This window comes from Citrus clementina, unplaced genomic scaffold, assembly GCF_000493195.1.
Source record: "Citrus clementina cultivar Clemenules unplaced genomic scaffold, Citrus_clementina_v1.0 scaffold_6, whole genome shotgun sequence".
Taxonomy (NCBI): Eukaryota; Viridiplantae; Streptophyta; class Magnoliopsida; order Sapindales; family Rutaceae; genus Citrus; species Citrus x clementina.
In genome coordinates, this window is record NW_006262139.1 from 4,006,080 (window position 1) to 4,019,257 (window position 13,178).

The 13,178-nt window shown below is 35.1% G+C and overlaps 1 protein-coding gene across 7 annotated transcripts; it reads right to left on the reverse strand.

Moving 5' to 3' along the window:
* Positions 1–72: 72 nt before the first annotated feature.
* Positions 73–9,350, reverse strand: LOC18039031 (protein PTST homolog 3, chloroplastic). 7 transcript variants are annotated; one of them, XM_024181740.1, is made up of 14 exons: positions 8,852–9,344; positions 8,152–8,264; positions 8,004–8,065; positions 7,676–7,904; positions 7,493–7,549; positions 7,270–7,348; positions 6,516–6,579; positions 6,382–6,432; positions 6,221–6,274; positions 5,434–5,553; positions 4,554–4,678; positions 3,506–3,557; positions 889–1,022; positions 73–449 (listed from the first exon to the last, which is right to left on the reverse strand). In XM_024181740.1, exons 1-13 carry the CDS (start codon positions 9,127–9,129, stop codon positions 927–929), a joined length of 1,380 nt encoding a protein of 459 aa, XP_024037508.1. In that variant the 5' UTR covers positions 9,130–9,344; the 3' UTR covers positions 73–449; positions 889–926. The 7 variants fall into 7 exon arrangements, with proteins under 7 accessions (XP_024037508.1, XP_024037506.1, XP_024037505.1 ...); XM_024181738.1 differs by having other exon boundaries at positions 6,522–6,579; positions 7,493–7,904; positions 8,852–9,346; XM_024181737.1 differs by having other exon boundaries at positions 7,493–7,904; positions 8,852–9,346.
* Positions 9,351–13,178: the final 3,828 nt, after the last annotated feature.

Here is a 13,178-nt window from a genome sequence, read left to right on the forward strand (position 1 = left end):
TCTGCATAATAATTTACTACTCAACAAATCCTAGCTCGTAAATAATTTTGAAAAAATTAATAATTCAAATGATTGAAGAAAAAAGAGTCCGACACTTGAAACTTTTATTTAATCATCAGCAGAAAAATACATTCCTAGCAACTACCTTGTTCAAGACAATTGTATATTGGCACCACCAGCACCTGTTATTGTTCTTGACCATGCCACCTGCCCCTACGAATCCGGGGATTATTCAGGCATTGACAGTGACCCTTTTTCCCTAATATAAAATACTTATTCAAATGAACATGTGTTAAAAAAAAGAAAAAGGCATTTAAGCCTATTAAGCTAATTCATTATTCTGCACCGCATCAATCCACAAGCTGAATGAATCAGCATGCAAGCAAGCATCCACCTTTGGTATTTCCCACCAGATAGCATATGTGATTTAACCGATCCATCACTTTTCCCTGTGCAATATGAACCGTAAGTATTCTATGTTTCGCCTAATAATAATAATGGTATATTAATAACATGCACAAAGGGAAGATAAAAAAAAGGCACTGCAAAGTTTAAGCAACTTGATATTTCAATCAGGAATATATCTAAATTTTCTTAAATTTTACAGCTCTCAGAAAACAATACTCCCCACACATATGGCTTACGATTTAAAGATCAAATCTACTAGTTAATAGCACACTATTGAGTACTCATAGTTTATACAATTGACAGAAGATAAGAGAAATGTCTAAAATTCCAATAGCAGTTGGCGCAAAATTTCCTATTGACTCCTCATGATATCCACTTAAAGGTTTCAGAATAAGATTTCAGAGAGACAACACAACAATTTGGCAGTACTCAAATGGGATTTCGATTCGATATTTACGCACAAGTAAATAATCAATTTACCTTGGGGATCAAAAGAAAATAAAAAATCTCTCCAACATTCATATCACTCGAAGAATGTTGTTACAAATGCCACCCTTGGTAACCGACTCTCGTTGAGGATCAACCTTCCACTGACCATCGACAATGAATTTTATCTACAATCAACAAAATGTTAAAAAAATCAACTCCACAGAAACAATTATTGAAAACAAAAGATATCTCAAACAGAAAACCTAGATAAGATGTTAAATAGAAGCCACTTCTAGCAGCTGCAAGAAATTCAGAAATCATGCACATACTATATGGGCCTTTGCCTCAGTTTCTTGCATCCTCCCAAAAGGGCTGCACCTATGAAAATAAGAATAAATGATGGCCTTCTTGCTGCAACATATTATTCATAAAGAGTATGGCCAGTACTGTCCAGAATTGCCAGATTATACATGCTTATCTGGCAAGTGATGACATTGGAAGCAATTCCCCCAAGGGATACCGGGTAATCACAAGTATCATCTACAATTCAGATATTCTTTCCTGCTAAAACCAAACAGGGAACTTTAGTGTTTCATGTCCATGATTGTTGTAGTCCTATATGGGCTGAACTCTTCCTCACTAAATATACAACTATTCAACTATCTCTCTCACAATTAGTCCTCATATATAAACGTCGTATTAGAGTGGAGCAAATGTCCCTAGTCTAACACCCATTCAAAAAAAAAAAAAAATTATCGAGAGTAGAGCAACTATCCCTTGTGCATCTGCAATCCACTCAGTAGAGTGATATCACCCATATTACATGTATCAGAGGGGGCCAGCAGGGAATTCCTACTGGTACTGCCGTGAAAAGCTGCAGCAACTACAACGCGTTATTCGTCTGAATTTTTCAGTAAATTCAGTCAACTAAAACAACGGTGAATCACATGTTCCTAATTTTGTCCCCATAGTGGTCGATTTAGAGCTCTCAGCCTTGCTCACCCTCAGTTTGACTCTCAGTCTGCATCTCTTTGAGCTTAATTTTCCTAGCTTCATTGTGTCGATTCTCTCAACAATATATTGTAACATTTTCTCTGGGTAATTTGATCTGGTATGTTTAAGCATTTTGCCCCGTTATTATGTGTTCTCTTGTTACAATGCGCATTGAAATTAAAGAGCTGTTTGCTGTAGATTGTGCATCGTTGATGTTGAGTTGTTGGTTTTGTTGGTCTTCCCTAGTGTGTTGATAAGGCTATCTTGTCTTCTTTTATATTTTCTACTCAGCATGAGATAGGCACTGGTTTCATGGCGGGCAATAATCATTCTTATAATAAACAGGCAATTCAGGGGAATCATCCTATTCCTATTTTGGTGCTTCCGTCTTGATTGAAAAATAAAACATTAATTTTAGTTCTTTTTTTTTTTTTTTTGTTTTCCCCAATCCTAACCCTTTTCTGTTATGGGGAAAACATAGTGTCAGTGCCAACCCTCACCTCTCTGTCCTAATTTCTTGAAGTAGCAAAATATTTCTTGAAAATCTTTTATCAACAATTCAGCTAACCAAATTTCGTTGTGTTTGTTTGTTCACTTATACAAAACACCTAATAAATTATCTCTTAGGTAGGCTAAGTGTGTATTCTTAGCTACTAAAACACAAAATGGCTGCGAAGTGTCATTGATCCTGTTCCCCAACCGCAAAGGAGGATCAAGTCTGGAGCCATATCTTATTTCCTCCACCCTTCATCCTACTTCAAGTGGTTCCAACTAATTCACTATGCAATTTTAAGACTCTTCAGCAACCAGATCAGCAAGGTGACTCTATTTCACCATTTTATCCTGGTAGCAGTCCTTTTTCCACAGGCTATACTCATTGTTAGCTTAATATATAAGTATATAATTCACTTCTTGGTCTATGTGCCTTGTTTCTCTGTCAGCACCTACTATAATTAGCACTCCGATTGCTGACAAAATGGATGGCAGATCACGTGAGTCTCATTCCACCTAAAAGGTACATCTAAAGTAAGTGCTGGCATGAAACTTGTATATGTAAATCTTCATTTCCAATTGAACAAACATAAGTCTATGCCTTAATACTGGCTGGACATCTGTCAATGCTAAGAAACAAGATAAACATACTAACTTCACCAGAAGTGCAGAAAAACTAAATGAAAGAGCACTTATTTTTCCATTTTTCACTCAGTAAAGGCTTCTTTCAGAACTACAAGGGTGAAGGGTGAAGAAACTCTGGACAGAACAAGAGGATTTATACTGAAGTGCATCTTCTTAGTTCCCCCTAAAAATTTTTGGACTAGATGTGCATCTAGATTCATTTTCGACTGAAAACACCAAATTAAGTTAACAAGTACGCTCCGAACAAGTATTGATCAGAAATATATTATCATCAAGACAAACTTCTGATCTCATTAAGCAAAGAGTACCCGTGGAACATCAGAGATGGACCTACTCATATTTGAGCAGCAGCTCAAGACTTTTGGAAAATCTCAACTGTTTCTGGCATGACAAAGAAAACTAAAAAGCAAATGTTATCATGCATTTGATACTAATAGCAAGTAAACTTATCAGTCAATATTGGCCACAAGAAAGTTGCTTATAACTGAACTCATAGTAATCTTCAGAATTAAACTAAGGAACTGTTGTATGATCAAACCTCATATGTCCCAGGATAAAGCCATAGCACCGTTGACCAAAGTCTGGATTTCCTGGTAAAATGTTATTGTAATGAGCATATTTCTTTCCCAGTTAGGAATAACAAGTAACCCAAAAAAAAAAAAAACAGGGAAAGAATTATGCAAAACCCGCATAAAGCATGAAATTTGATAAGAGTTTATTTTCAAAACACTGGTGATTCACAGATAGTAAATTAGCATCAATTACTATTTCACCAATGAATATCTTACTCTTACAATGTCAAGTGAGGCAGGTTTGGCTTCAGAAATCCTAATTGTAGCCAAGAGGCTGGGAAAGGCATAGACTTCAAAACTCATTTCACTATATCAGCTACCTAGACTTCAAAATGCATTTAACTATATCAGCTACTGTCTTGATTTAACCTAAAATACCAATCATCGGGGAAAAAATATAAACTTGGCTCAAATGCAAACAATTTCATTAACATTGCAGTACCTGAGTTCCTGGGCTATTTCCCAAGGTCCATCATGTGGTAATAATCCCTATTGATACTAAAGTAGATGCAAACTGTGTTTCTTGTCGGCTCGTAGGCTTTTCCCTTAATTTGCATGATTATCTAATATATCAGATGGGTATTATATAATGATCCAAAAGAAACTAAGCCTGCATAAAGTTGAGCAAAAGGTATAGATATTAAAGGAAGAAACCTACCACACCTCTGTGCAGACTACAGATTCCTTGAATTGGATTAATTTTTAAAAAAAATGTAGCATATGTATTGAATATCCTTAAACTGGACAAATTACCAATGTCTTCCAAAATAACTGAATGAGCCTGACCATTAATCACCAAGAATTTTGACATCATAAATGAGGGAACAGTTGCTGAAATAGAAATTCAGCAACTTCACAAAATTGCAGTCTCAGTTAATGAGGGGAAACCATAAAACATTAACTAATGCGATATAAAAAGTTAAATATCTGATTCTGATTATAGCAACACCTACCAAAAAATAAAAGAACTAGCTATGAGGGTATGAATCAGACAAATGAAAGAGCAACAAACACCTTGATCTAATGGGTTCAATGATACTAGAAGATGGCAGAGGATCCATTTTTATCCGATGATGCCAACCATTGAAACTGCCTGCTACCTCCACAATTTCACCATCTCCTGAGTATTGGATCTCCACCTAATAAAATCAGAAAAATTAACCTCTGTCAGCGGGCATTGCAGATATGGAACCCAGATACTTCATTTGATTGGCGCAAGGCAATGTAAACAGTTATCTCTTCCTCTCCCAAGATTACAACCATTCATAACAATTACATGTGAATATTCCTCTCTCTCTCTCTCTCTCTCTCTGTCTAAGTTAAGCCACTCATAAAATGAGAGCTCTAACACCATTATTATTCCTAGGCGAAACAGATAAATAAATCAAAATGTGAAAATGTAACTCACGACTTGTATATAAGCTGGTAGCACTCTGACATCATCCAAAATTTTAGATTATCGATATGTTGCATGGACAAACCTACACTAAAACAGCTTAGGCACAACGGGATAGTGAGCATTAATACAGCATTTTAAGTATGTACATTCATTGAAAGAATCAAAATTAAAGGGCTCTTCGACCAAACTGGAAATCACCTCAATCATCATGTTTTATGGTCAATTGGAATGTAGCTCAATCATCAACTTAAAAGTAAGCGACGCACAATCTAAAATGATTTTATTCTTTGCCAAAGATGTTTTTCAACTCTGATTGTGATAATCAATACATATATGACACTCAAATTTAGTGTTCAAGAATTTCCAGAGAAGCATCCGATCACCACCAAAATGATCAGACTTCATAAATTATTCAATTTGGGGAAGGAAAACAAAAAGAAGAAGAAGAAGAAAAAGCATAATAAACAAATTTTAGCCAAAAAGTACATGCCATACCACTTCTAGTCCTGAAAGACTTTCTTCGGCAGCAATTAATTCTTCATCTTTATCCGAGATAAGTTTTTCAGCTTTATTGATTTCTGTTACAGCCTTGGTTTGCAAAACAGACAAAGCAAGCTGAAGGCCAAAGGAAAAGGAAAATACTTCAGTTTAGTGTTAACAGAAGGCTGAAATCCATTCTGGCAACAACATACTTTTCAACACCTTATAAACAATAAATACTACGTTGCACAAATGGAAGATGAAATATTTGGTGCAGAAAACATGAAAACTCTTTCTTCCATTGTTTTCTTTCTCTTTTTGATACCCAGAACTACCCCAGCTTTATCTTCTATTCTTGAATTAGAGGAAGTTTTATCGGAAACCTTTAAAAGAACCAAATGTGAAATATTGAAATTGCACACGTCTTTTCGTATGGCAGATAACAAGCACAATACAAGGGCTTTCTACAAAAAATTCATAGACAAGCCCTAAAGATGAACTAGTGTGTTGGTTCCTTTTAGACTATCACATGCTACAGAAATTAGATCATCCCACATTGAAGGACATAAACCAGTTATTTGGAAAGCCTCATCAACATATGAATGTCTAACAGTCCAGTTCTGAAATATTTTGTTTAATGTCTTCAACTATATTAAAAAGGAGACATGTCATTAATATCTTTGAATGGCCCATGGAATGGGCATGAAATGAGAATCTAGCAACTTCCACACTGTAATGCCGGCCCTAGCAACACACACACACACACAAAAAAAAAAACAAGCCTTCAAAAATCAGTATATACCTTCTCCTTCTCAATCTGTTCCTTCAACCGAGACAATTCCATCTCCTTTTGATGCTAAGCATGCCAAAAGATACAACAATCCAATAAGTTGGTCTGCATAATAAAACCTCGTACTACGTAGAACAAACTAGTGAGTGGGAATGATGCACAACTATTTGTACCAGCATAAATTTTAGATGATCAATCTCGAGTTGATTCTCCCTTCTCCTGGCCTGTACCACGAAACACAAAATTCAAGACCTACATGTCAAATGTGTAATCAATCAAGATCATAATATTATAATACAGAACATACAATGACCTCAACCTCCGAGCTGTCAAAATCAGCTCCTTCTACTCCTGTTCCCAAATGGTCCTCACTGAAAATAACATTCATACATGATAAAAAGTGTGTAAAAGATATTATTAATGTTAAGCTCACATTATGACAGATGAGGAAATCAATTACCAAACTAAAAGGATTAAGATAGAAGACGTTGCATCGTACAACAAAACTATTTTTGAAACTATATGCAAGAGAAAGGTGCAAATTTTTCACACATCCTTTGCATCAAGTGTTCTTGTTTGGAGCAACAAATAAATAACTTCAATTGTCAGAAGCATTCAGTATTCCATAACATGGCCAAAAATCCAGAAAGAGGAAAATAAGAGAATGGTTTAAGTCATTGAGCATATAATTATGCTTATATTCAAAAGTGCTGCTGTTTCTAGCAAAAAGCTATTATGGTACTAGGTCATTCATCATTCATATGATCACGTTAAGGCATGCAAAATTAATTTAAATAGTCTTATATTAACTACTGAATATACAAACCTTAACTTTCCCAAATAGGCCAGAAACAGTGGAATGGCGGGCCATTATGGCTTTACAAAGTAGTAAATTACTACTCAAATGGGCATATTTTTGTCAAACACATGTTTAATTATTTATTTATTCCACAATGCAAACACACATTAAAAAGAAAAAATAGAATTTAAATAGTCCAAGAATTCATAAATTGATAATATATTAGCTACAGATCAGACACTTTCAATGTACCAAAACTAACCTAAGAGGATGATTTACAGTTGCGAAAGAGGCAATCTGCTTGGATGTCAGTGCACTCCCATTCAATATCATAGCCCTGTCTATTCTCAAAATCAATTTCATTTAAAAATGCCATAAGCATTATTTGAGCATCAAGCAGCTCCAAATAATCAACTCAATATAAACTGTAAAAATGAGAAGTTGGGAGATGGATGGATGTAAACTACAGCATATAAAAATCATACCGTCTATTATATCCAAATCTCCATTCTGAATAAAATTTGCAACCTTTTCCTCCATGTCTGAAGATTGTAAGGATAGGTAACCATGTTCATCCAAATTGAGAGATGGGTTTATGTTTGAACTGCTGGAATGATTTTCCAAGATTGAAGAATCAGCTAATGAGGAAAAAGTTTCAGTTACGTTACCTGCCTTCTCATAATGACCATTTAAATTGGGTGAGACCTCTCCCACAAAGGATGGATCAGATAAAGATTCTGTAGGCGGCAAACTATAGACATCAGAGTGGAGGTCTGTATTAATGCATGACCCTTTAGAAGGGTTTTTCACGAAAGAAACATCAGTTGATAGGGAAATGTTTTCAACTGAATTGTCCACATTCTTATTCTGACAGTTCAAATTAGATGACTCGGTTTCCTGCAACAATGAATTGGCTGAAGATTCTATACGCATGTAATCAGGGTCAACAGAATTGACAGTTGGATAAGTATTTATACTTGGAAAACAGTCTCTTACACTGGAAACTTCAACTGACAATGAAACATCTTCAACTTCATTAGCTACTTTTTCATCCTGACCTTTTAAATTACATAAGGTATCAATAGAAAGCAGAATTATTCTAAATTGAGAACTCATGAACATAAGAAGGTTACATTTGTTTGACCTGCTAAGCTCTTCTCCGCAACAAACCCGTTGAAGCCGGGTTTTGTTGAACTTTTAAGAAGCTGTCTAATATATTTATACCCTCTTCGTCTGACAATGTTTGCAAGGTCATCCCTATAGAGCATTTAAACAATAAGGAAAGAAGTCAAACTTCCAATTCATTTGTTGGAAACTAAATTACTGCCGTACAATTCTTTTATGGCTCAACAATCAATAAAAGGCATACAATCAGTTCATATAGCTTCAAATTTCTTTCCCCTTCAACTAGATAAAATGAACATACAAATAAAGCTTCATTATAGCATTGAAAGAGAAAGTTAAGATGTATTATCATCAACTTTGTTTTAATCTTTTGCTTTGAAAAGCGTCAGGTACCCACTGACTGTCATAAAACCTTACTAAACAAAACTACTGATTCAATTTAAATTCCCCTTCTAAAATTGAAAGCCCAACCCAATAACTACTGAAAATTTGTTTCAATAAACAAGAAAATAACACCTGTCTCTCTTTATATGCTTCCTTTTTCTACATTATTTACTGAAGCTTCTAAAAGGGTTTAATTATAACGTAAAATTACCATAAGGGTGCAGTTTAAAATGTAAAACTAAACCGTTATTACCAAAAATCATAGTTCTGTCTTTTATTCTTTTTAAATACATGTAAACCCTAATAAAAAGAAAAGAAGATGAGTAAAAAGAAACCTTCCATGGGCTGAAAGCTCCTTCATAGAGGGTACATGAGACTCAGAAAGCCCAACTGTCGACAAAAATTCTCTTAAATCATTGTAAAGTTCTTCATTGCTCTTCACTTTTCTACTAGACCTTGATGATGATGATGATGACGAAGATGATTTATTGGACGAAGAAGAAGAAGCACAGCAGATTGTGAAACTCAAGTGTTTTCGAGGTGGGTGCCACTGCCAGAGCTTATGAGAAGAGAGGGGAAGAAGAAAGCTTGAAGATAGAAAGAGGGTCGCCATGTGACTGTGACTGTGACTGTGACTGTGACTGTGAGAGTTTCTGCGGCATTGAATTGATGAAGCTGAGAAAAGGATGAGAATGAGGTAACAAGAATGGAGTCAGGAACGGTTGAAATGATATTATTTTTAAGCTGCAAGTGAATATCATCTCAAATACTCTTTAAATCTCAAATTTTATCAAATTCTCAAATCTCTTGAACGTTTGTTTGGTTGTTAATTTGTTATGATTTCTTGCGAGCATGGGCCCAATACTCTCATCCACCGTCCACGTTTAGTTTTAAAGATATTTGTAGAATATTTCTTCCCTTTCGTTGTTGTACGGCACTACTATATATTATTTAATTTATTTGGGCAAAGCTTATGGTACGTTGGCTACGTTACAGCTATAAATTTTTAAATCCTCAGAAAAGTTAATATTTATAAAAAAAATCAATAAATTTTAAAATTTTATTTTAAACCCCAGGCTACACTGCAAATACTTCAATTATTTTGAAGTTTTCCATTTATATTTATAACAAATTTAGTACTAAATTTCTATTTTATTTAATTGAATCTATAACTTATTTAATCTTATATTTACTAAGTTTTTATTCATTATATTAATAATTTCTTACTTTAATATATCATGATCTTCAATATTGAAATCTTTTATTAATTATTTAACTTTATTAAATTCTTTACTCATTTGATCTTCTAACTTTTTAATTTGCTTTATGTTTTTTTTATTGAAATTATTAATTTTTCATATTTCGTTTGCATTTTTTATATCATTTATAGATAAATTTGGCTTTCTTAATTTATTTAATAAAAATGGAAATTTAATTTAATTAATAATTTCCCTGCATGTCTGAATCATTGATAAGACCAAAGAATTAAAATTGATGAGAACCATCAAGGGAATACCATTAAAGCTTCAAGTGATCCTTTGCACATTCATGGAGGCCCAATTATAAGAGCTAGAGCCAAAAAGATGCAAGCTGCATTAAATAGATTAATTGAGAAAATATGGATTGAAAATGCAATTCAAGATGCAAGAGAAGACAAGGCACTGTGGGCATTATTCAAGCTATTGGGCAGCCAAATACACAATTTAGATTAAATACAGAAAGGGCAAATTCGGAATAAATATGGTATTGATTGAGCCATCATTAATATGCAAGTTATATACCGTTGGAAAGATAATTAAGTTAGCTTTCGAATGCATTTTATAGAGTTGGATTTGGAGTTCTCTAGAAGGAGTTATAATTAATTTATTACAGTTTGTTCAGGCTTGGGAATTCAAACGACTCCTTTGATTATTCAACTTCATTTATTTGTTTTGTGTCAAGTTTATCAATGTATTAGGTAAGTCTACCATTGATGATGGTGGGTTAGCATTATATTTGCCAATGCTAACATTAATAATGGTGGGTTGGTGAAGACTTTTAAAGCACCCTTTGACAAACCTATACTTAGAGGGTTGTTCCAATGTTTCCATTTGTATTTTTAGGATCTTGGGTTTCTTTTAGCCTATTTACACTCAGCAACCTTGCTATGTATGACAATTAAGAGATTAATGTTATTTGAATTTGAAAGATTATTCTTTCTTTGGTTCTTTTGAGAACTAGTGAACTTATCAAGAATTTGCATTCTTGTGGCGTTCCAAATTTAGACTTATCACTCACAATCTCATGTTTTTTTTGAGTGTGGTGTCAATATCATTCTCTATAACTTTGGTTCATGCTTTTCTTAGGGAAATTTACAAAAATAACCATAAAACTTTTACTATTTTCATAATTAACCCTCTAAACTTTTTTCTATGTCAAACACACGCTTTTCTCCCCAAATTACCCTTGTTTACAAACCAAAAGTAACTTTCTTTCTCCCCTTTTGTCAAACCAAAGGCAGATTTCCACTCTTGAATCATCACTGGCGACGGCAAAAGGCAACGATAAACGCCGACGGCGAACAGTAAAAGTGAAATCCGATCATAATCTATTCGGATCCAACACTAATCGACATCACTTAGTGGTATGAGTTATTTTCTGAACTTGCTCGAGAGTTTCAGTGAACTGGGAGTCGTGGGTGAATCTGGTGACAGGCTGCCTGTCGCACGAAGCTTGTTGCGACAGACGGATTTATACTCCGAATGACATAAGAGCATATATGCAACAGGAATATGGTGTTCAGTTAACATACCAGCATGCATATCGGGCGAGAGAAGTTGGTCTTGAAATAGTTCGAGGCAACCCTGCAGAGTCATACAACTTGCTCCCTAAATACTCTCACGTACTAACTCAAACGAATGAGGGTACAGTCACTCACCTCGAGCAGGATGGAGATGATAATTTCTTGTACTATTTTGTAGCACTTGGATCTTCCATCAAGGGTTTTATGTAGTACATTCAGCCTGTCATTGTTGTAGATGATACTCATCTCAAGGGGCTATATCGTGGAAGCATGTTCGTAGCAACATGTCTTGATGGTAACAATCAATTGTATTCGTTAGCCATTGGGGTCATGGATTCAGAAAACAATGATGCTTGGGAATGGTTTATGATGAAGTTACATGGAGTGATTGGCGATAGACCTGAGTTGGTAATAATCTCTTATCGGTGCACTGCCATAAGGAGAGCCGTTCTTAAAGTATTTCACAATGCAACTCATGGCGTTTGTTTTTACCACGTGAAATGTAACATTAAGTCACGGTTTAGGATGTCCAAAGCTCTTTGAGATGAATTTGAGTCTGCTTTATTAGTGCAGCAAAAGTATATGGCCACGAGGAATTTAAAAGACAACTTGAAGGGTTGTGGATGATCCACTTGGGTGTGGCTGATTACTTAGAAAATAATGTCGGTACGTGTAATTGGGCAAGGTCTCAGTTTGATTGGCGATAGACCTGAGTTGGTAATAATCTCTGATCGGTGCACTGCCATAAAGAGAGCCGTTCTTAAAGTATTTCACAATGCAACTCATGGCGTTTGTTTTTACCATGTGAAATGTAACATTAAGTCACGGTTTAGGATGTCCAAAGCTCTTTGAGATGAATTTGAGTCTGCTTTATTAATGCAGCAAAAACATATGGCTACGAGGAATTTAAAAGACAACTTGAAGGGTTGTGGATGATCCACTTGGGTGCGGTTGATTACTTAGAAAATAATGTCGGTACGTGTAATTGGGCAAGGTCTCAGTTTGAAGGTAGGAGGTACAGCATACTTACCACTAACATCGCGGAGAGTGTTAATTCTTTCATGAGGGAACTGCAAAAATTTCATGTTACTCATCTTGTTGATTACTTTAGGAAAATATTGCAGCAATGGTTTTATGATAGAAAAATTATGACTGAATCAATGAGTACTCGGCTAACAACATGGGCAGATGAAATAGTCACTGAGAGGAGAACTATAGCTGAAAGAATGATAGTTCGGCCGGTGTCTCCGCATCGATTTCAAGTTGTAGGTGGTGGGAATAAGGAAGGTTTGGTTGACTTGCAAAAAAAAACTTGCTCCTGCAGAGTGTTTCAGCTTGATCAGCTTGTATGTGCTCATACAATTGCGACGTGTCTAACTGTCTGAGTGGATTTTATTAACCTTTGTTCAGACTTTTATAGTACAAAAACGTTGGCAATGGCTTATGCACAACCAGTGGAGCCAGTTGGCGACGTGGCTGATTGGGAAGTTCCAGATGAAATTCGGGAGATGCAAGTATACCCACCAGTTGAGGCACCACCACCTGGCCGTCGTAAAGATCTTAGAATACCTTCGGCTAGTGAGGACGTTAATCGGAAGACTGTTAAATGCGGGCGGTGTCATGAACTAGGGCATAATCGTAAGCGATGTAAGAATCTCATTGCGTCGACTCGAAGTTAGTTGTGTTGTTTCAACGATTCGTTGGTTAAAACTATTATTATTTTTTTTGTGTATTGTACACTTATATGTCATGAAATTTTATTTTATTTTTAATATTAAAATGTTAGCATTAAAATTATATAAACTTAAGTGCGCAAATTAGAATAAAAATTCAAGTTTAAACATTCGAATTACTACAACGGCTTACAATACAATATCGTC